Source organism: Oncorhynchus nerka, linkage group LG6, assembly GCF_034236695.1.
Source record: "Oncorhynchus nerka isolate Pitt River linkage group LG6, Oner_Uvic_2.0, whole genome shotgun sequence".
NCBI lineage: Eukaryota > Metazoa > Chordata > Actinopteri > Salmoniformes > Salmonidae > Oncorhynchus > Oncorhynchus nerka.
This window is the reverse complement of record NC_088401.1, coordinates 33,127,252-33,148,880: the sequence shown is the minus strand read 5'-3', so window position 1 is coordinate 33,148,880 and position 21,629 is coordinate 33,127,252. Positions and strand designations below refer to the sequence as shown.

Below are 21,629 nucleotides of genomic sequence, written 5' to 3'. Positions count from 1 at the left end.
CATTGGATGCAGTAAACGTCATAATGCAGTTGATTGGACCAATTCATCCTGCAGCCAATTGTCTTCTCTGTTTAAGACGATTGATGCCAACCAGAGGTTGGACGTAGGTGACCTGGGGGACCAGGCTGGCTGAGTACAAACCCATGTGGATCAAAGAGCCCACCTCCTCCGACAACATCCTGGGACATGCTGCCATCTCCAAGGTGATAAGGGGAAGTGAGAAGGATCTGAGGCCTGGGCTCTTTCTGAATGTGTCTTTCTGTGATTCCTCACATCCTGTTTCCTCACTTCCTACTCAACTATGTTGGAGAAGGTTCAAGGTCTTCCCCCCCGGGCCTTCTTCAAAAACAGCTTATTTTTTATTTTTATGTTTGCAAATATATTAAAAAACGAAAACAGAAATACCTTATTTACATAAGTATTCAAACCCTTTGCTATGAGACTTGAGGAACTACAATGGTGTTGATCCATCCTCAGTCTTTTCATATCACAACCATTAAACTCTGTTTTAAAGTCAAATCGAATCTTATTTGTCACGTGCCGAATACAACAGGTTACCACATGCACAGAATACAACTTTACCGTATAATGTTTACTTATAAGCCCTCGGCCTCGTGGTGAAATCCGTGAGCACTTTCCTTCCTCTCCGACAACTGAGTTAGGAAGGATGTCTATATCGTTGTAGTGACTGGGTGTATTGATACACTATCCCAAGTGTAATTATTAACTTCACCATACTCAAAGGGATATTCAATGTTATATTATATCAATGATATTCAATTAACCCATTTACCAATAGGTGCCCTTCTTTGCAAGGCATTGGAAAACCTCCCTGGTCTTTGTGGGTGATTCTGTTTGAAATCCCCTGCTTGACTGAGGGACCTCACAGATCATGTGTGGAGTACAGAGATGAGGTAATCATTCAATAGAGTGAGTCCATGCAATTTATGTGACTTGTTAAACACATGTTTTTCTCCTGAACTTATTTAGGCTTGCCATAACAAAGGCTTTGAATACTTATTGACTCAATACATTTCAGCTTTTCAATTATTCATTTGTAAACATTTCTAAAAACATAATTCCAGTATGACATTATGAGGTGTGTAGGCCAGTCATGCACAATCTCAATTTAATGTATTTTAAATTACACAACCAAATTTTGGAAAAAGTGAATACTTCGTGTATTAAAGTAGTCAAAAGTTTAGAATATGGTTCCATATTCCTAGCACGCAATGACAACATCAAGCTTCCGACACTACATATTAGTTGGATGTTTGTGCAGCTCTGATTCTACCGATAGCTACGCTATTGAGGAAAAATGTATTTTCTATGCCTGTGATATGTGGTTGTCCCACCTAACCATTTTAAGAGGAATGCACTAACTAAGTCGCTCTGGATAACAGTGTCTGCTAAATTACTGACATGTAAAACATTTAACACTGCATTCAGGACCGCCGCTGTGGCAAACTGAATTAATCATTTCTCTGGTCCAATCCGGCACAAAATGGGGGAAAGTGCTGCACACACACACCTTTCAGTGAAGGGCGGCAGGTAGCCTAGCGGAGAGAGCGTTGCGCCAGTAACTGAAAGGTTGCTAGATCAAATCCCCAAGCTGACAAGGTACACATCTGTCGTTCTGCCCCTGAACAATGCCGTTAACTCATCATTGTAAATAATAATTTGTTCTTAACCGACTTGCCTAGTGGAGTGGCTGTGTGTAGGCCTGCTCACCCATCACATCTGCCCACTGCCGGTGAGAAGGTAAAATCCACAGAAATAACTCAATCTCCTCTAGATTTCCCCACAACTAGGGTTGACAGGGTTTCCACAGCACACACCACCGCAGTTTGAAGGGACAAAAGTGAAAGTTAGTGATCCATTTGAAAACAGTAGATAGTATTATCCTCAGACTAGCAGGTAGGTTGACATTGGGACAACTAGCATACAATCTGCATAAATCTGTGAAATAATATGGTCAGCTTGCATTTGTTCTAGTTGTGCCTATTAATACAAAGCCAGCCTGTATTGTCTTGACACATATTACCACAAGATGACGCTGTGGATAACATGCATTTGTTGGTTACAGAAAGCCAACCAATTATAATACTCCAAATGCATTTAAATTGTGTAGTTTGTGGATCAAGAATCTGACCAATTTCTGTGCCGCTGCCCACAAGTAAAAGTCAACCCATATCCTCGCATTCCTTGATCAGTTTCGATGACAACATAGGCGACAGAGTAGTCCAGGTTGGTGATGAAAGAAGCAAATGTATTATTGCATTGTGTAATAGTTAGAACTACTGGTGGTACCTTATGTATAACATTTTACGTAAAGCAAGCGCAGCAGCAATTATTAACTTTTGTCTGCAACTTCTGTAATAAATCAGTCATTACATTGATGCTCAAAATACGTTTGAAATCTGACATCACTGACTGTCAATTTGATATTTGTAGAATTCAAATTAAAAAAGCTAACAGAGAAGTAGCCCCTTCTGTACTATCGCAATTTCAACAGGGAGTCCCGCCCACTGCGACTGGTTGAAATGCCTCTGCACCTAGCAATAATGTGATTGTCACATGACTTCATGCATAGTGGCTGCAATGTAACTGACAAAAATCAATTCATGCCAAGAATATGAATCATTCTGACTGACAGCTTGAGATTCATAAAATGTTGTGCCTGTTGTCCGTATTAAACTAATGAATCTCACGAATTCAATACAGAATAACATACAAATTAGAATCAGAAATGTTTTATTTTCCAACTGTACAAATTCCACAGATTAGTATCTAAACCATAATTATTTATCTTTACCCCAACGTCTTTGCTGTCCTTTTTATAAAATCAGGATTTTGTACAAAGCCCTTCTTTAAAACCCCAGTTGACCAATCTATGTTCTGCCCATCTGTGTAAGTATGCATAATCAAATGTAACACTTAACTGATGAGTTTAAAGAAAAGAGTCAAATGACCCCTGTGGATGCGACATGACGCATTAAAATGACCTTCCTCCATTTTGCGGTCTTAAAATATGACTACGCGTTCACTGGTTCTGACTAATGTATTAAAGGAAGACTCGGCGATATGATGTAGGTGCACAAAATAAACAGCATAGTGGGTCAAATTCCGCAACTACTAAGAGCTTTGAAGCGCGAGGCTAAACTCCCCCACTGTTTTGGTCCCGTACCTACCACGCTCTTACAGCGTGAAGGGACCTTGCGCAAGCACTGTATGTGACTGAGGGAGCAAAGGCTTGCATCTCGCTCATCGCAATATCTGCGGTGCTGCTCGTGGCAACGTCATTTCGCTGAGTCTACCTTTAAAAACAAAAATGTCTGAATAAAAACGTACCCTCTTTGTATCTAGGCTGAAACTGTTGACTGAATGAAATCCGTTCACACTATAAAATCACATGTAGTCAAAATAAAACAGTGTTCAGGTGCTTTGGCAAGATGTTCCCATAAAGGTGAAATGGTTTCCTTTTCGAGCATCTTCAGGTCTGAAAATAGAACATGTGATGAGTCTAGTAAATGACTTAACCATGTAAGTGAAAGAAAAGGCCAAGTCCTTTTTTAACATAATTGTGTACAAGTTATTGCTGGCCCGTAACTGCCAAATCAGGTGGTTGCATCCATAAATTCTAATTCTGGTCTTAGATGTACATTAGTCTATACTAGCTCCATTCAATATTGCCTCCTGTTGCGTAGTGCTATGACATGTGCAGAGACAATCTGCGTTGGCATGTAAGCTTAGTGATCTACAGGGCTGTCGGCATTGCCAGGTGAGAGCTGAATATTCTCCTATCTCACAGTGATACATTGCTCCGGGGTAAAGTTTCCCTTAGATAGAGATCTAGGATCAGCTTCCTCTCCTGTAATCCTCACCTAAAGAATTTGTAGGGAAAATGCTAAACTGTCTCCAGATCAGAGTACAAGGGAAACAAGGTTTAGTCATACGCTGTAGTGATCTTTAAAGAGGTAATATTACTTGGCATGGCAACAGTTTGTCTTGGACACATAACAGGATGGACTTAGTGTTGTAGAAATGTCCTGTATGTTAATGAAGGACTCGAGGGCTTCACATGAACCTAGAACCATTTCCATGATATGAATAATTCTTGGTTTATATAGAATAAAATCAACTAATAGAAATAAAATAGAAAATGAGCAGACAAGACGGACCCACGCAACTGTCCCTGATCCTCGCCACTCAAGTCGATCATTCAGAAAAACATGTAGAAAGAAAAGCATTTTCCAGTTGAACACAGAACTGAATTCTCATTTGAAATATTCCCACAGTACTTGCCTTCGAGTTTACACAGGCAGCCCAACTCTGATCTTAATTTCACTAATTGATCTTTTACCCAATCAGATCAGCTCTGAAAAATATTTTAAAAGATCTGATACGATTGGTCAAAAGACCAATTAGTGGAAAAATGAGCAGAATTGGGCTGCCTATTTCTAAACGCAGCCGTACAGTACATCCTTCTCTCTTGTCCTCCATTTCAAAGAGTTCTCATTCGGAGAGCCTCTACCTGATGGGCTTTCTCGTGCCATTTTCATGGTTCAACAAATTTGTTAAAACAACTACACAGTTGAATGATTGGTCACTTTGAAAATGAACATTATCATTGAGGACAAAATAAAGGATACAAAATAAAATAGTAAAGTCATACAAACTAAGACTATATGTAGTACCTGAAATTAAAAATAAACAGAACATAAAAATACAATTTAAAAAAGATGTAAAAAAAAAAAAAGATCATCAGCGATAGCAGTGGTTTGTGCAACTTGATAACCAAGCTTCCAGTTGGCTTTTCTGAAGCACATTATTCATAGAATTACGTCTCCATGCGTCTGTATCCAAGTCTGCTCCTCCTGGGTGGAGATACATTGCACGGTGAAGTGGTCCAGGGCTGCGCTGCGGCCAGGCCTGACTATAGGTTATCCCCAGGCTGGTATTGTGGCTCCGTGGCTGTGAAGTAGTCTTCCAGGAAGGACTGGATGTACTCGAAGGTGGGCCTCTCGTCAGGGTCCTTCTTCCAGCACAGCTTCATCATCTCGTGGAGGGACTCTGGGCAGCCCTGGGGGCAGGGCATACGGTACCCCCGCTCCACCTGCTCCAGGACCTCCCTGTTCACCATGCCTGGGTGGAGAGAGAATAAGACAGCGAGAGAAAGAGAGACACAGAAGGAGGGGGAGGGGTCAGTCTGTTTAGTGCCCATTCCATTAACAGTGCAGTAAACCATGTGAGTTAAGTCACAATAAAAATCAAGATTATCCACAACAAAACAAGGTCTGTGATCTATTTCCATTGTCACAGTCACGAGATGGTAGTGCATTGTGAAATCACCCAATAGCTCCATTCGACTATTACACCCCCCCCCGAAAAGCATAAATAAAAAAGGGGTCTGAAGGTTAGTGTGTGTGTCAGCGTTTCACAGCACCAGTCAGCCTCTCTCGCTCTCCCCTGAGCCCGATCAGTCTGGGACAGATGGTTATAAACAAGAGTGGTGTTCAATCTCCAGATCTCACCCTACCAGATGGTTCCCTCTAACCTCAGTCAGTGTTTACCCCGTAGAGACAAAAAAAGTACACTTCCGGCGCCGACAGAGATGGCCGCCTCGCTTCGCGTTCCTAGGAAACTATGCAGTTTTTTGTTATTTTACGTGTTATTTCTTACATTAGTACCCCAGGTCATCTTAGGTTTCATTACATACAGTCGAGAAAAACTACTGAATATAAGATCAGCGTCAACTCACCATCAGTACGACCAAGAATATGTTTTCCGCGACGCGGATCCTGTGTTCTGCCTTACAAACAGGACAACGGAATGGATCGCATGCAGCGACCTAAGGAAACGACTCCGAAAAAGAGGGAAACGTAGCGGTCTTCTGGTCAGACTCAGGACAAGGGCACATCGCGCACCACTCCCCAGCATTCTTCTTGCCAATGTCCAGTCTCTTGACAACAAGGTTGATGAAATCCGAGCAAGGGTAGCATTCCAGAGGGACATCAGAGACTGCAACGTTCTCTGCTTCACGGAAACATGGCTCACTGGAAAGACGCTATCTGGGGCGGTGCAGCCAACGGGTTTCTCCACGCATCGCGCCGACAGAAACAAACATCTTTCTGGTAAGAAGAGTGGCGGGGCGTATGCCTCATGACTAACGAGACATGGTGTGATGAAGGAAACATACAGGAACTCAAATCCTTCTGTTCACCTGATTTAGAATTCCTCACAATCAAATGTAGACCGCATTATCTTCCAAGAGAATTCTCTTCGATTATAATCACAGCCGTATATATCCCCCAAGCAGACACATCGATGGCTCTGAACGAACTTTATTTAACTCTTTGCAAACTGGAAACCATTTATCCGGAGGCTGCATTCATTGTAGCTGGGGATTTTAACAAACTAATCTGAAAACAAGACTCCCTAAATTTTATCAGCATATCGATTGCGCAACCAGGGGTGGTAAAACCTTGGATCATTGTTACTCTAACTTCCATGACGCATATAAGGCCCTGCCGCCCCCTTTCGGAAAAGCTGACCACGACTCCATTTTGTTGATCCCTGCCTACAGGCAGAAACTTAAACAAGAGGCTCCCACGCTGAGGTCTGTCCAACGCTGGTCCGACCAAGCTGACTCCACACTCCAAGACTGCTTCCATCACGTGGACTGGGACATGTTTCGTATTGCGTCAGATAAAAATATTGACGAATACGCTGATTCGGTGTGCGAGTTCATTAGAACGTGCGTTGAAGATGTCGTTCCCATAGCAACGATAAAAACATTCCCTAACCAGAAACCGTGGATTGATGGCAGCATTCGCGTGAAACTGAAAGCGCAAACCACTGCTTTTAATCAGGGCAAGGTGTCTGGCAACATGACCGAATACAAACAGTGCAGCTATTCCCTCCGCAAGGCTATTAAACAAGCTAAGCGTCAGTACAGAGACAAAGTAGAATCTCAATTCAACGGCTCAGACACAAGAGGCATGTGGCAGGGTCTACAGTCAATCACGGACTACAAGAAGAAACCCAGCCCAGTCACGGACCAGGATGTCTTGCTCCCAGGCAGACTAAATAACTTTTTTGCCCGCTTTGAGGACAATACAGTGCCACTGACACGGCCTGCAACGAAAACATGCGGTCTCTCCTTCACTGCAGCCGAGGTGAGTAAGACATTTAAACGTGTTAACCCTCGCAAGGCTGCAGGCCCAGACGGCATCCCCAGCCGCGCCCTCAGAGCATGCGCAGATCAGCTGGCCGGTGTGTTTACGAACATATTCAATCAATCCCTATACCAGTCTGCTGTTCCCACATGCTTCAAGAGGGCCACCATTGTTCCTGTTCCCAAGAAAGCTAAGGTAACTGAGCTAAACGACTACCGCCCCGTAGCACTCACTTCCGTCATCATGAAGTGCTTTGAGAGACTAGTCAAGGACCATATCACCTCCACCCTACCTGACACCCTAGACCCACTCCAATTTGCTTACCGCCCAAATAGGTCCACAGACGATGCAATCTCAACCACACTGCACACTGCCCTAACCCACCTGGACAAGAGGAATACCTATGTGAGAATGCTGTTCATCGACTACAGCTCGGCATTCAACACCATAGTACCCTCCAAGCTCGTCATCAAGCTCGAGACCCTGGGTCTCGACCCCGCCCTGTGCAACTGGGTACTGGACTTCCTGACGGGCCGCCCCCAGGTGGTGAGGGTAGGCAACAACATCTCCTCCCCGCTGATCCTCAACACGGGGCCCCACAAGGGTGCGTTCTGAGCCCTCTCCTGTACTCCCTGTTCACCCACGACTGCGTGGCCACGCACGCCTCCAACTCAATCATCAAGTTTGCGGACGACACAACAGTGGTAGGCTTGATTACCAACAACGACGAGACGGCCTACAGGGAGGAGGTGAGGGCCCTCGGAGTGTGGTGTCAGGAAAATAACCTCACACTCAACGTCAACAAAACTAAGGAGATGATTGTGGACTTCAGGAAACAGCAGAGGGAACACCCCCTATCCACATCGATGGAACAGTAGTGGAGAGGGTAGCAAGTTTTAAGTTCCTCGGCATACACATCACAGACAAACTGAATTGGTCCACTCACACTGACAGCGTCGTGAAGAAGGCGCAGCAGCGCCTCTTCAACCTAAGGAGGCTGAAGAAATTTGGCTTGTCACCAAAAGCACTCACAAACTTCTACAGATGCACAATCGAGAGCATCCTGGCGGGCTGTATCACCGCCTGGTACGGCAACTGCTCCGCCCCTCAACCGTAAGGCTCTCCAGAGGGTAGTGAGGTCTGCACAACGCATCACCGGGGCAAACTACCTGCCCTCCAGGACACCTACACCACCCGATGTTACAGGAAGGCCATAAAGATCATCAAGGACATCAACCACCCGAACCACTGCCTGTTCACCCCGCTATCATCCAGAAGGCGAGGTCAGTACAGGTGCATCAAAGCTGGGACCGAGACTGAAAAACAGCTTCTATCTCAAGGCCATCAGACTGTTAAACAGCCACCACTAACATTGAGTGGCTGCTGCCAACACACTGTCATTGACACTGACCCAACTCCAGCCACTTTAATAATGGGAATTGATGGGAAATGTTGTAAATATATCACTAGCCACTTTAAACAATGCTACCTTATATAATGTTACTTACCCTACATTATTCATCTCATATGCATACGTATATACTGTACTCTACATCATCCTTATGTAATACATGTATCACTAGCCACTTTAACTATGCCACTTTGTTTACATTCTCATCTCATATGTATATACTGTACTCAATACCATCTACTGTATGCTGCTCTGTACCATCACTCATTCATATATCCTTATGTACATATTCTTTATCCCCTTACACTGTGTATAAGACAGTAGTTTTGGAATTGTTAGTTAGATTACTTGTTGGTTATCACTGCATTGTCGGAACTAGAAGCACAAGCATTTCGCTACACTCGCATTAACATCTGCTAACCATGTGTATGTGACAAATAAAATTTGATTTGATTTGAACAGCCATCATGACAGTGTCACCCCCAGCCCACTTCCTAGGACAGTATTAACTAGTCTAGGCTACAAAGACTTCCTTGTTTACATTGTGCTGGCACGACTCCTCCTGGTTACACAAGACACCTACTTCCCTAGCTTTGGAGATCACACAATTGACTAATCCTAACCAGAGAGACAGCCTCAGACTGCCATTGTTGTTATGGGATTTGCATTCTAAAAGGCATTGTAATCCCTACATGGGCTCACATGGAGTGGGCACTAAGTCAAAAGAAGTGCAGTATATAGGACAGGGGTATTCCAACTCTTACCCTATGAGGTCCGAAGCCTGCTCGTTTTCTGCAATACCTGATAATTAATTGCACCCACCTGGTGTCCCGGGTCTATGTTAGTCCCTGATTGGAGGGGAACAATGAAAGAACACAGTGGAACTGGTTTGGAGGTCCAGAGTTGAGTTTGAGGGATATAGGGGGCCCATGTGGGACACAAACATTGTTTTGTCTGTTCTCACCTGGGTAGGGCACCCTGCCCTTGGTGACCAGTTCAGTGAGTAAGATGCCGAAGGACCAGCCGTCTGACTTGATGGTGAAGCGGCCGTACAGGGCAGCCTCAGGAGCCGTCCACTTGATGGGGAACTTGGCACCTACAAACCAGGAGCAGGAGGGGAAGAGATGGGCAGAGACAAAGAAGAGAGGGGAGAGACAGAACATTAACTTCCACTAGGGGTCATTAGGGAGCCTAGAGTCATAATAGAACCACTGAGAATAGAACCACTGAGAATAGAACCAGAGAATTGACCCATATCAAAGTTCATGCTTCAGTCTGCCATGACAATTACACTATTGACCTCGAACAAAACAATTCAACATTTTTCTTTAACCGATCATACTTGGTTTTTAAAAATGGTTTAAGTCAGATCTAATTGCAAAGGAAACTGATTGAACTAAGATACAACATTGTCAATAAAGACAGATTCTTGTATGTGAACTGCAGGGTAAAAACAAAAAGTCACATTCCATAAGGTTTAAGACTAGTGTTGAGTGGGAAAAACAGTGGTATTGTCAGGGACGCCTGTTTCTCTGCTCAAACCATTGGTCTTAAATGGTTAAGCAGCAGGCAGCTTGAGAGTCAGAGTTTACTCACCACAACTAATCAGAGTAAATATGAGCATCTGCTTTCCGCTATTAGCTTAACTTACCATGGTAGGAAACAACAGGGTTTAATCTACGCCAGTGACCTCACACTTCCGCCCCCCCCACATATACATCTCAAACGACTGTGACATTAAGCCCTGTGTCCCCGCAATCTCTCCTTTTTCCTGAAGTGTGCACCCGTTGACTACTTCCCCCAAATGTAAAAGCATTGTAGTGGTGTAGGCATGGGGTAGAGGAAGGTTCCATATATTAATAATAACACAATAATATACAAGTCATTTCAAATCCATGACGGGAAGTGAACAAGTAAGGAACACTTCGGGAGAAAGGAGAGATTATTGGGACGCAACCAGAGAGTTCTAAGCCCTCTGTCTGTCTGTCTCGGGGCCTAGCGGTTAACAACGCTAGGCCAGTAACCAAAAGGTTGCTGGTTCGAATCCCCGAGCCGGCAAAGGTGGAAAGATCTGCTGTTCTGTCCTTGAGCAAGGCAGTTCACCCCAAACAACAACTGTTCCCCGGGGGCCGATGGACGTGGATGTCGATTGAGGCAGCACCCCGCACCCCTCTGATTCAGAGAGGGGTTGTGTTAAATGCGGAAGACACATTTTGGGTTGAACAGTTGTGCAACTGGCTAGGTCTCCTCTTTCCACCCATACACACCTGCAACAACTTGGATTCTAAGTCCCTCTGTCTCGGTGCTCTACTAACCTTGCCTAGCCGTGTACTCGTTGTCCTCGATCAGCCTAGCCAGACCGAAGTCGGCGATCTTGCACACCAGGTTGTCCCCGACCAGGATGTTAGCGGCGCGCAGGTCCCTGTGGATGTAGTTCATCCTCTCGATGAAAGCCATACCGTCAGCGATCTGAGAAAACAAGCAGATTCATTTAACACGCCGTTTGATCACAGAGGCTCGGGTTAATAATTGATGTGATCCACTCGGAGAGCAGAGCCGTTGGTCTTGTGTAAGTCCCAAATGGCACCCTATTCCCTATTTAGTCAACTCCTTTTGACCAGGGCTCTTTTGGGATGCAGCCTTACAAACAGGAGGGAGAATGCTGGTGATGGATGCGGAAGAGTACACCAAATTGGTTTTCTTGTACAGCAGTGTACTACGGGGATTAAAAACAGCTCAAACCCATCCTTAGGTGGAAACACAGAGGGGCGAGACACTTGGAAACATACATGGCAGCTACTAGCTACATATGTAGAAATGTCAATGTTACCTGAGAGGTTGACTTTGGACTTACCTGTGCTGCCATATCCACCAGCAAGGGAAGCTTGAGGAATTTACCGTCTCCCTCCTTTAGGAAGTCCAGCAAACTTCCTACAAAAACATCAGCAAAACATGACAGTTACAGGACCAGAGAGACTGCAGCTAAATGTTGCAACAGCGAAATTACCACCATAGAAATAGTGAGACTGAAGACTTCTTAAAATACACCTTAAATATTCATGGTCCTTCCCTTGGTATTGATGAAGCTAGCAGCTTGTGTCTATGTTCGGTACACGGCTCCTAATGACATCTAGTGCGTGCCCCAAATGGCACCCTATTCCCTATATAGTGCACTACTTTTGACCAGAGCCCTATGGGACCCTGGTGGAAAAAGTAGCAGACTATATAGGGAATAGGGTGCCATTTGGGGCGTAGGCGGCGCCATTTCCTTTGTGTGAGAGAGGGACATTGTTCTTTTAATTGACCCCTGAACCAAGATTAGAATCAAGGGGATACCAACGGAATAAACACACACACACACGTTCCTCTGGTGCATTTATACATATATACACAGGGGTCACTGAGTCCATTTAAAAGGGATGAGTCATCAGCGTTCAATCACTAATAAAAAAAAGAAACAGGGTGACGCATTGCAGCTGAGAAAGATGAAAGCTTGCCACAAAACTGCTGCAGTTCTCAATTAAATATCTCTGCTTCGGGCCTTATAAAACCCCACATGGGATTCCCAAGGACTTTCAAACTGTAGGGTACGTTAATTAAAAACGGCCATACATTTTAAATGGGGTCCTTTAAGGAAATTGTCCGGGATACATGCCGATAGGACGACGTGTGTGTTGTGGCGTGATATCTAAAAGTTCGGATTTCGAAACATCTCATCAATTCGGCGCCTGAACAACCTTCGGCGTCGTGCAACAACTGACATCAAAATCTCTGGCATGTGGCCAACGTTCACTACGTTTAATAAAATACCAAGTTCTCCAACTCCATCACACACACACACACACACACACACACACATAACAAGGTCCAGCTGAGCCAGCCAGCTAATCACCTCCCCCAGGCATGTGTGTGTATGGGACCCTTCTGGAGAGAAACTCCAGCTATAATGTTTTAATTACACATCTAATCAGCCGTGAGGAATCTATGTCAGCATCACGCTGCCAGCCACATACGTCACCGCATCTGGACTGGAGAAGGAGAGGCTGTGTTTATCTGTGTCTGTAGGGGAAAGTATTCAGACCCCTTGACTTTTCCCACATTTTGTTACGTTACAGCCAATTTCTAAAATGTATTACATTTTGCCTGGCCCCCATCAATCTACACACAATACACCCAAAATGACAAAGCAAAAACAGTTTTTTTAATGTTTGCAAGCAAAAAGACAAAAAGAACTGAAATATCAAATTTACATAAGTATTCAGACCCTTTACTCAGTACTTTGTTGAAGCACCTTTGGCAGCGATTACAGCCTCGAGTCTTCTTGAGTATGACGCTACAAGCTTGGTACACCTGTATTTGGAGAGTTCCTCCATTCTTCTCAGCAGATCCTCTCAAGCTCTGTCAGGTTGGATGGGGAGCGTCGCCGCACAGCTATTTTCAGTTCTCTCCAGAGATGTTTGATCGGGTTCAAGTCCGGGCTCTGGCTGGGCTACTCAAGGACATTCAGAGACTTGTCCCGAAGCCACTCCTGCGTTGTCTTGGCTGTGTGCTTAGGGTCATTGTCCCGTTGGAAGGTGAATCTTTGCCCCAGTCTGAGGTCCTGAGCGCTTTGGAGCAGGTTTTTATCAAGGATCTCTCTTTACTGTGCTCCATTCATCTTTCCCTGGATCCTGACTAGACTTTTACTGAGGAGTGGCTTCCGTCTGGCCACTTGACCATAAATGCGTAATTGGTGGAGAGCTGCAGAGATGGTTGTCCTTCTGGAAGGTTCTCCCATCTCCACAGGGGAACTCTGGAGCTCTGTCAGAGTGACCTGACCAAGGCCCTTCTCCCCTGATAGCTCAGTTTGCCTGGGCGGCCAGCTCTAGGAAGAGGTTCCAAACTTCTTTCATTTAAGAATGATGTAAAGCCACTGTGTTCTTGGGGACCTTCAATGCTGCATAAATGTTTTGGTACCCTTCCCCAGATCTGTGCCTCGACACAATCCTATCTCGGAGCTTTACGGACAATTCCTTTAACCTCATGGCTTGGTTTTTGCTCTGACATGCACTGTCAACTGAGGGACCTTATATAGACAGGTGTGTGCCTTTCCAAATCATGTCCAATCAATTGAATCTACCACATGTGGACTCCAATCAAGTTGTAGAAACATCTCAAGGATGATTAATGGAAACAGGATGCATCTGAGCTCAATTTTGAGTCTCATAGCAAAGGGTCTGAATACTTATGTAAATAAGGTTTCTGTTTTTTATTTGTAATATATTTGCAAAAAAATTTGTCAATCTACACACATTACCCCATAACGACAATGCAAAAACAGGTTTTTATATTTCACTGATATTTCATTTCTCTATAAATGTATTTTTTAAATAAATTTCCCAACATTTAAAAAAACATGTTTTTGCTTTCTCATTATGGGGTATTGTGTGTAGATTGATGAGAAACACCCCCACTAATTTAACACATTTTAGAATAAGGCTGTAATGTAACAAAATGTGGAAAAAAGTCAACGGGTCTGAATACTTTCCAAATGCACTGTATCCACCACACACACACACACACACACCTTTGGCCATGTACTCAGTGACGATGTAGATGGGTTCCTCAGACACCACGGCGTAGAGGGGCACCAGCTTGTCGTGTCTCAGCTTCTTCATGATCTGGGCCTCCTGGAGGAAGGCCTCGGGAGACATGGTGCCTGGCTTCAGGGTCTTAATGGCCACCTTGGTGGTGCCGTTCCACGTGCCTGAATAGAATTACAGAATTAGAATGAGCCGGGTCATGACGCTGCTTACTGAAGAAGCAAGACAATGGTGTAAAAACAGGAGTAAACAAATAGTAGTGTTCAGCACATTACACATTCTGGCACCATATTCCCTATACAGCCCGGTCAAAAGTAGTGCACTACATAGAGAATAGGGTGCCATTTGGGATGCAACCCCCCGACATAATACAGTACGGGTGTATTTGGGTACATGAACACATGTAGTTATGAGCTGTGGCTGGATGGACTTGTGTCTCACTCTGAAAGAGAATGCTACTTCCTCCGGAGATAAAGATAAACGGAGGAAGCATCTGAAGGAAGTGAAAGATTCCCTGGCCTGGGATAAAAATAGTGTAATATATTTCCTGTCTGTTCAGACCATCCAGATTGTGTGTGTGTGTGTGGGCGCGCATATTTGTTCTTTGTGTGTGTGTGTGCCCGTCTGTGTCTAAACAGTATTTGGTCTTACCCATCCAGACCTCTCCGAAGCATCCCTGGCCCAGTTTGAGCTCCAGGCGTAGGGACTCCCGGGGGATCTCCCAGGCATCCTTGGCCAGTCCCTGGGTCTGGGGCTTCACCGTGGGGCACACCGTGGTCAGCCGGTAGCACAGACCGTCTGCATGCTCTGCGTGGGGGGCACAAACAATCATGTAGGGATTCTTATGAATCCCAGCAGTAAAGTACGAGGGAAACCCAGCGAAGCTTAAAAAGGGGAAATTTCACACAACACTTCAAGTTTGCCCGTCAGACATGCGATACGGCTGAATTTAGACATGCCTATAATAACAGAGCTAAATATGAATGAGAATCGGATGATTTAACACGACTGGGACTTCTTGCTTTTATAGTGCACCAGAGCAAGGTTTTCTTTGCCCCAAATGCCACCCTATTCCCTATATGGTGCAATGTTTTTTTTTTTTTTATGTAGGGAGCAGGGTGCCATTTGTGACGGAGACGTAAAGTGGGCTCTCCCAGAGAGTTTTTACCTCTCTCCTTCTGCTGAAAGGGAGGCATTTAGGGAAGGTCTTTATTAAATATTCAATCTGTGAGCCATTCATCTAGCTGGGGAAAATCACAGGGTCAATTACAGGTAAGCCTGCTACTACAGAAGCACAGATGTGAGAGAGACCGCAGTGAATGAGTGTGGATTTATCATCAGAAACTGCACTTGGAGAAGGGGAGGAAGCTGTGAATAAGACAGTTACTGCGGAGCTACACTGGGGGCGTTGGGAAAAGCAGGTTTTAACTGCGACATTTTGCCAGCGCGAACAGAATGTGAGCCACTTTATCAAGTGTTCTCTTCCGTGAGCTACCCGTCAAACTCTAGAAAATAGAACCAGTGTCATTTTACGCTGAGCCGTGTTGCTTAGGCCCAGGTTTCATAGAAATGAATAGGAGCATCTCACGCTCAGCAAGGTTACGTTTCCAGTGTAGCAGGCCTGTTAAAGAGTGAGTTTGAGAAAGTGAGTGTTGGAGAGATCAAGAGACCATAAATAAAAGGAGGTAGAAGACATACCTGTGTAGTGTTTGACCAGTTTCTGCAGCGTGTCAAACTGGGCGCGCGTGGTGATGTAGTAACCCCCGTTGTCAAGTTTGCGGATCTTGTAGTGTTTCACATTGTCGCCTTTGGCATCGTCCCAGTCTCGTATGGACAGGGAGTAAGCACCTGGAGACAATGACCAGATTCTTCGTCCATCCAAGCAACAGTATTAAGACCTAGGCTTTATTCATGGAAATGTGAGAGTCACTGGCTATTTCTCAAATGACTCCATATTCCCCATTATAGTGCACGACTTTGTCTTAGGGTACCATATGACTTCAGGGCACCATATGACTTCAGGGCCAGTATTCACAAAGTGGGTCAGAGTGCTGACCTATGATCAGTTCCCACTTGTCCATGTAGTCTTATTCAGCATGATCTCAAAGGCTAAACTGATCCTTAAAATCAGCAGTCGTACTCTGAGATGCTTGGAACATACCGGACCCCAGTCAACACAAAAGTAGTGCACTACATTGAGAAATGGCGTGTAACTAGAGACACAGCCCGTGCACGTTCGCACGTCAATCGTCTTCACCTTTAGTAGTTTCACTCTCTCGCACCAGGAAGGTGCCTCGGTTGTTGCCTTGATTCAACAGAAGCCTCTCAGCATCTTTACGTCCCATTTTACCAAAGTACCACCTGAGGAAGGACACAGAAATAGAACAAGTAGAGCCTTTGTAAAATGTTGCAGTACAGCAGTTTCCCAAATCTGTCCTTGAGAATCCTCAGCCGCTCCAAGTATTTGAAGAGCATTTGATGTGTTCCAGAACTAGCACACCATTCTATTTCTATGGAAGGACCAACATTTACAGCAATACCAGCATATGTTACTATGAACTTTACTTGAATCACTACTAGCAGGGATCATTTCCGTGTTCGGAAAAGTCAAACTTCAAATACACAACGAGAGGAAAAAAGCATGGACTCCATCAGTCAAGAGACCTCACAGACATGCATCAGGGTCAATCTAACAAACGGGATAAGATTCAATTTCCTTGCTAAACGATCATCAACCTCTAGGCTCATTTGGAGATTGTGGCTGAAACCCCTGTGGCCATATGTATGAAGTGCAGGGCTCTACAGAGTACATGTGCTCCTAAATCGAAAAAATGTAGGAACACAAAGATGATAAGAAATGATTAAAAAAGTTGATAAATAAAGTAGTAAAGCACAATGCCTCAAATATTTAGTTACTGAGGGTAGACAAATGTTCAGCTGCCCCTTTAAGGGCGGCAGGTTGGCGTGGTAACAGGGCACTCGCATGGCATGCAGGCTCGCATGTCTGTGAGGTCTCTTCACTAGCAGTTGAGCAAGTTCAAACTAAAAACAACCTAGCGTGTGAACAAAACGACGTAGCCTAAATAGCCAAGAAACACAAGGACAAAGTCGCACTTCAGTAGTCTCCGATGCCTGTGCGCACTCACAGTGCAGACAGGCCCCAGACACTGTTGCTGCACGACGTGGGATAGCACCTGGCTCCACGAGGGGGCCTAAGCCCCCTCAGTTCAAACTTGTACCCCTCAGTTTTAGTTCAATGTCCCTACATAAAAACAGCAAAAATGATTGAGTGGAAAAAAATATGTATCTCCGCCGTGTCAGCACAATGGACAGAGCATGTCACGGTGTGTGAAGGGGGGCTATGGAAAGCCACTGGGGCAGTTAGGTATGACTCCTTTGTGTTTTAATAAAAGCGGGGGGGGCGCCTACCACAGAGATAAGTGTTTTGGGTTAAGTGACACGTCCTCACCATGGCCTGTCAGATTTGACTTACATTTTACAAAAGGCAGGGGTCAAGTTTACCAGTCGGGCCATGGTGAGGACGTGGTGTTGGAGGCCGAACCGTCTCCTCCTCTTCCGTTGTTCTTATCGGGGGGGGGGGGGGGGTAATCTGCCCTATGATGGGGTGTGAGGTTTTCATCCGACATTGACTGATACCGATTTGATTATGACCAAGCTCTTTTCTGGAGCCTGGAGAGGGTGTGCTCTGACCTTTTCCCTGGGCTTGGAGAGAAGATGAATGCACCGCAAAAGGTTCCTGGGTGTGGCACGGACGTTGTGTCACCGCTGGGGGTATGGAGACAACCCCAGTGTCCACTATGAATCGTTCAGGGGAGAATTCTCCCCTTACAAGCTTCAGCAAAAGGCCCATGCAGGAAGTTTGTGCCCCCCGCATCGCCAAGAGGTTAGAGGACAGCGTTTAGGGCCTGGGCAAAGTGTTAATTTACCTCAGGCCAACTGCTATGATGCTCCTTTATTTGGCGGAGGAATATGCATCATGATGCATATTCCTCCGCCAAATAAAGGAGCATCATAGCAGGTAAATTAACACTTTGCCCAGGCCCTAAACGCTGTCCTCTAACCTCTTGGCGTGGTCGTTTTAGAAAGTGCCATTCCGCCTTGCTGTCACATGTCCATTAGTTTGGGTAGTGTCGGGTGGTGAGAAATACTAAATCATGCTGATTTCAGTTGAAGGGAAAATGAGGACTGCTAGGTCCTGACAATGTTTGAGGTTACTGCTTGTGTGTGAGGAACGTGTCTCGAGCATCAGTTTAAATGTCGAGACCAGAATAAAGGGAGGGGGGGCGTGGCGGCGACGCGCTACAGGCACATCTCTCTCCACTATTGCACACTGACACTATCGCGTACTATTTCTTTCCTTGAGCCAATTGTTCGTCAATGTTGATCAATGCCTTGTGAAATAAACAATATCTTCATCAGTAAAGTTACTGCTAATCCCAACATATTCCCCCATTCATTTAGTATGTTTGATGTCTACTCATACCATTCTCCAAGTGGAAATGTTGTTTGGAGAGCTCACAAATGGCATAACACTCGTGATAAAGACTTTTGGTTTATTTAATTGCATTTATCAGTTTACTGTACATTTCTTTGTTTGGATAGCATATGTCTGATTTCTCTTTTAAGTGTGAATAGATATACCTGGCCTGTGCACCAAGAAAAGGTGTGGCTAAATGTACTTAAGTGCCCGTTTGGGGATGTTGTAGTTAGTTCACTTTTGGGTAACTCAAGGGGAGGCTGTATCTGAGCATGGCAGACCCAACCTGTGCTTTATTGGAGAAGATGGGTTTTGCCTGATGAGAGGCTTTTTCTTTTGAATGCTGACATTTAAGTCAGAACTTAAATATATATATCACACACACGCAGTACGAGTCAAAAGTTTGGATACACCAATTCATTCAAGGGTTTTTCTTTATTTTTTAAAACTTTTTTCTACATTGTAGAATAATAGCGAAGACATCAAAACTACGAAATAACACAAGTGTTAAATCAAAACATACATTTGAGATTCTTCAAAGTAGCCACCCTTTGCCTTGATGACAGCTTTGCACACACTTGGCATTCTCACAACCAGCTTCATGAGGTAATCACCTGGAATGCATTTCAATTAACAGGTGTCTTGTTAAAAGTTAATTTGTGGAATTTCTTTCCTTCTTAATGCGTTTGAGCCAATCAGTTATGTTGTGACATGGTAGGGGTGGTATACAGAAGATAGCCCTATTTGGTAAAAGACCAAGTCCATATTATGGCAAGAACAGCTCAAATAAACAAAGGGAAACAACATGAAGGTCAGTTAATTTGTAAAATGTCAAGTACTTAAGGTTTTTTCAAGTGCCAAACCATCAAGCGCTATGATGAAACTGGCTCTCATGAGGACCACCACAGGATAGGAAGACCCAGTTGCCTCTGCTGTAGAGGCTAAATTCATTAACTGCACCTCAAATAAATGCTTCGCAGAGTTCAACTAACAGACATCTCAACCATCAACACTTCACGTTCAGAGGAGACTGCATGAATCAGGCCTTCATGGTCAATTGTTACAAAGAAACTACTACAAAAGGACACCAATAAAAAGAAGAGACTTGCTTGGGCCAAGAAACCAGAGCAATGGACATTAGACCGGTAGAAATCTGCCCTTTGGTCTGATGAGTCCGAATTAGATTTTTGGTTCCAACCGCTGTCTTTGTGAGACGCAGACTAGGTGAACGGATGATCTCCGCATGTGTGGTTCCCACTGTGAAGCATGGAGGAGGTGGTGTGATGGTGCTTTGCTGATGACTGATTTTAGAATTCAAGGCACACTTAACCAGCATGGCTCCCACAGTATTCTGCAGCCATACGCCATCCCACCTGGTTTGCGCTTAGTGGGACTATCATTTGTTTTTCGACAACAGGACAATGACCCAAAGGGCTATTTGACCATGGAGAGTGATTGAGTGCTGCATCAGATGACATGGCCTCCACAATCACCCGACTTCAAACCAATTGAGATGGTTTGGGATGAGTTGGACTGCAGAGTGAAGGAAAAGCAGCAAACAAGTGCTCAGCATATGTGGGAACTCCTTCAAGACTGTTGAAAAAGCATTCCTCATGAAGCTGGTTGAGAGTATGCGTACAATCACATATGTGTGATCATTGTTGTGTAGCTGCAGTGTACGATCTCAAATATGTGATTGGAACAGTAGCAACAGAACATATGACGCAACAAACGCGTCTAAACAGCACTGTTGTCTGAACAGCATCTAAATATATTTTTGTACTGATGGAAAACAAAAAGGTCTTAAATGCTTCATCATCCGAGCATCACACGGAACACATCCACAGCCAAACTCATTCTATAAACCGGTCTAAATAACAGGTTGCGCTGACAAAAAAAACAAAACGTAAAAACAAATACTCCAAATAAAAATAAAACCCTTGGAAAGGGGGGTCTGGACTGGCAATCCTGAGGCACCAAAGTCTCAGACTTCCGACTTCAGTGCGTTCAAGACAACTGGAAGTCGGGGGGTGAGCTCCGACTGGGAAAAATTGTTTTGAGATGTCACCCAACTCGGAATTCAAACTCGGAATTCAATGCAGAATGCATTGTATGATGTCAACAAACATGGCACCACACATAGCCAGTAAATAGCTTAGCATTTGCTCATTTTAATCAGTGCAACATTCAAAAAAAGTATTTTACACACACACGTGTCCATTACAATCTATGCAAGAATCGGAATGCATGATTTGTCACCAGTACATGAAACCGTGAATAAAACAGTAAATAGATTATGACACATACATACTAGGAGGTCAACCGATTAATCGGAATGGCCGATTAATTAGGGCCGATTTCAAGTTTTCATAACAATCGGAAATCGATTTTTTTTTAAATGATGCACCTTTATTTAATCTTTATTTGACTAGGCAAGTCAGTTAAGAACACATTCTTATTTTCAATGACGGCCTAGGAACGGTGGGTTACAAATAAATAAATAAAATTGGCCGATTAAATCGGTATCGGCTTTTTTGGTCCTCCAATAAATCGGTATCGGCGTTGAAAAATCATAATCGGTCGACCTCACATACATACAGTGGGGCAAAAAAGTATTTAGTCTGTATTTAGGACAGAGGAGCCTCTTAAAGAAGAAGTTACAGGTCAGTGAGAGACAGAAATCTTGCTTGTTTGTAGGTGACCAAATACTTATTTTCCACCATAATTTGCAAATAAATTCATTAAAAATCCTACAATGTGATTTTCTGGATTTTTTTTCTCATTTTGTCATGGTTGAAGTGTACCTATGATGAAAACTACAGGCCTCTCGTCTTTTTAAGTGGGAGAACTTGCACAATTGGTGGCTGACTAAATACTTTTTTGCCCCACTGTACATACATGTGCTATAGCAGAAATGACAACACGATATACAGAAAATAAGCCACTTACTTTGATAGGAA

The 21,629-nt window shown here is 44.2% G+C and overlaps 1 protein-coding gene across 1 annotated transcript in view; it reads right to left on the bottom strand.

Moving 5' to 3' along the window:
• Positions 1-2,737: 2,737 nt before the first annotated feature.
• The window catches only part of LOC115130378 (tyrosine-protein kinase yes), a 35,511-nt gene continuing 16,619 nt past the window's right edge, over positions 2,738-21,629 (bottom strand). Inside the window, exons 5-12 of the mRNA XM_029661466.2 lie at positions 16,429-16,532; positions 15,870-16,019; positions 14,823-14,978; positions 14,156-14,335; positions 11,444-11,520; positions 10,905-11,058; positions 9,554-9,685; positions 2,738-5,145 (exon numbers count right to left, since the gene is read on the bottom strand). Coding sequence (XP_029517326.1) covers positions 4,937-5,145; positions 9,554-9,685; positions 10,905-11,058; positions 11,444-11,520; positions 14,156-14,335; positions 14,823-14,978; positions 15,870-16,019; positions 16,429-16,532 — 1,162 coding nt within the window. The 3' untranslated portion in view covers positions 2,738-4,936. The remainder of the gene's footprint in view (positions 5,146-9,553; positions 9,686-10,904; positions 11,059-11,443; positions 11,521-14,155; positions 14,336-14,822; positions 14,979-15,869; positions 16,020-16,428; positions 16,533-21,629) is intronic.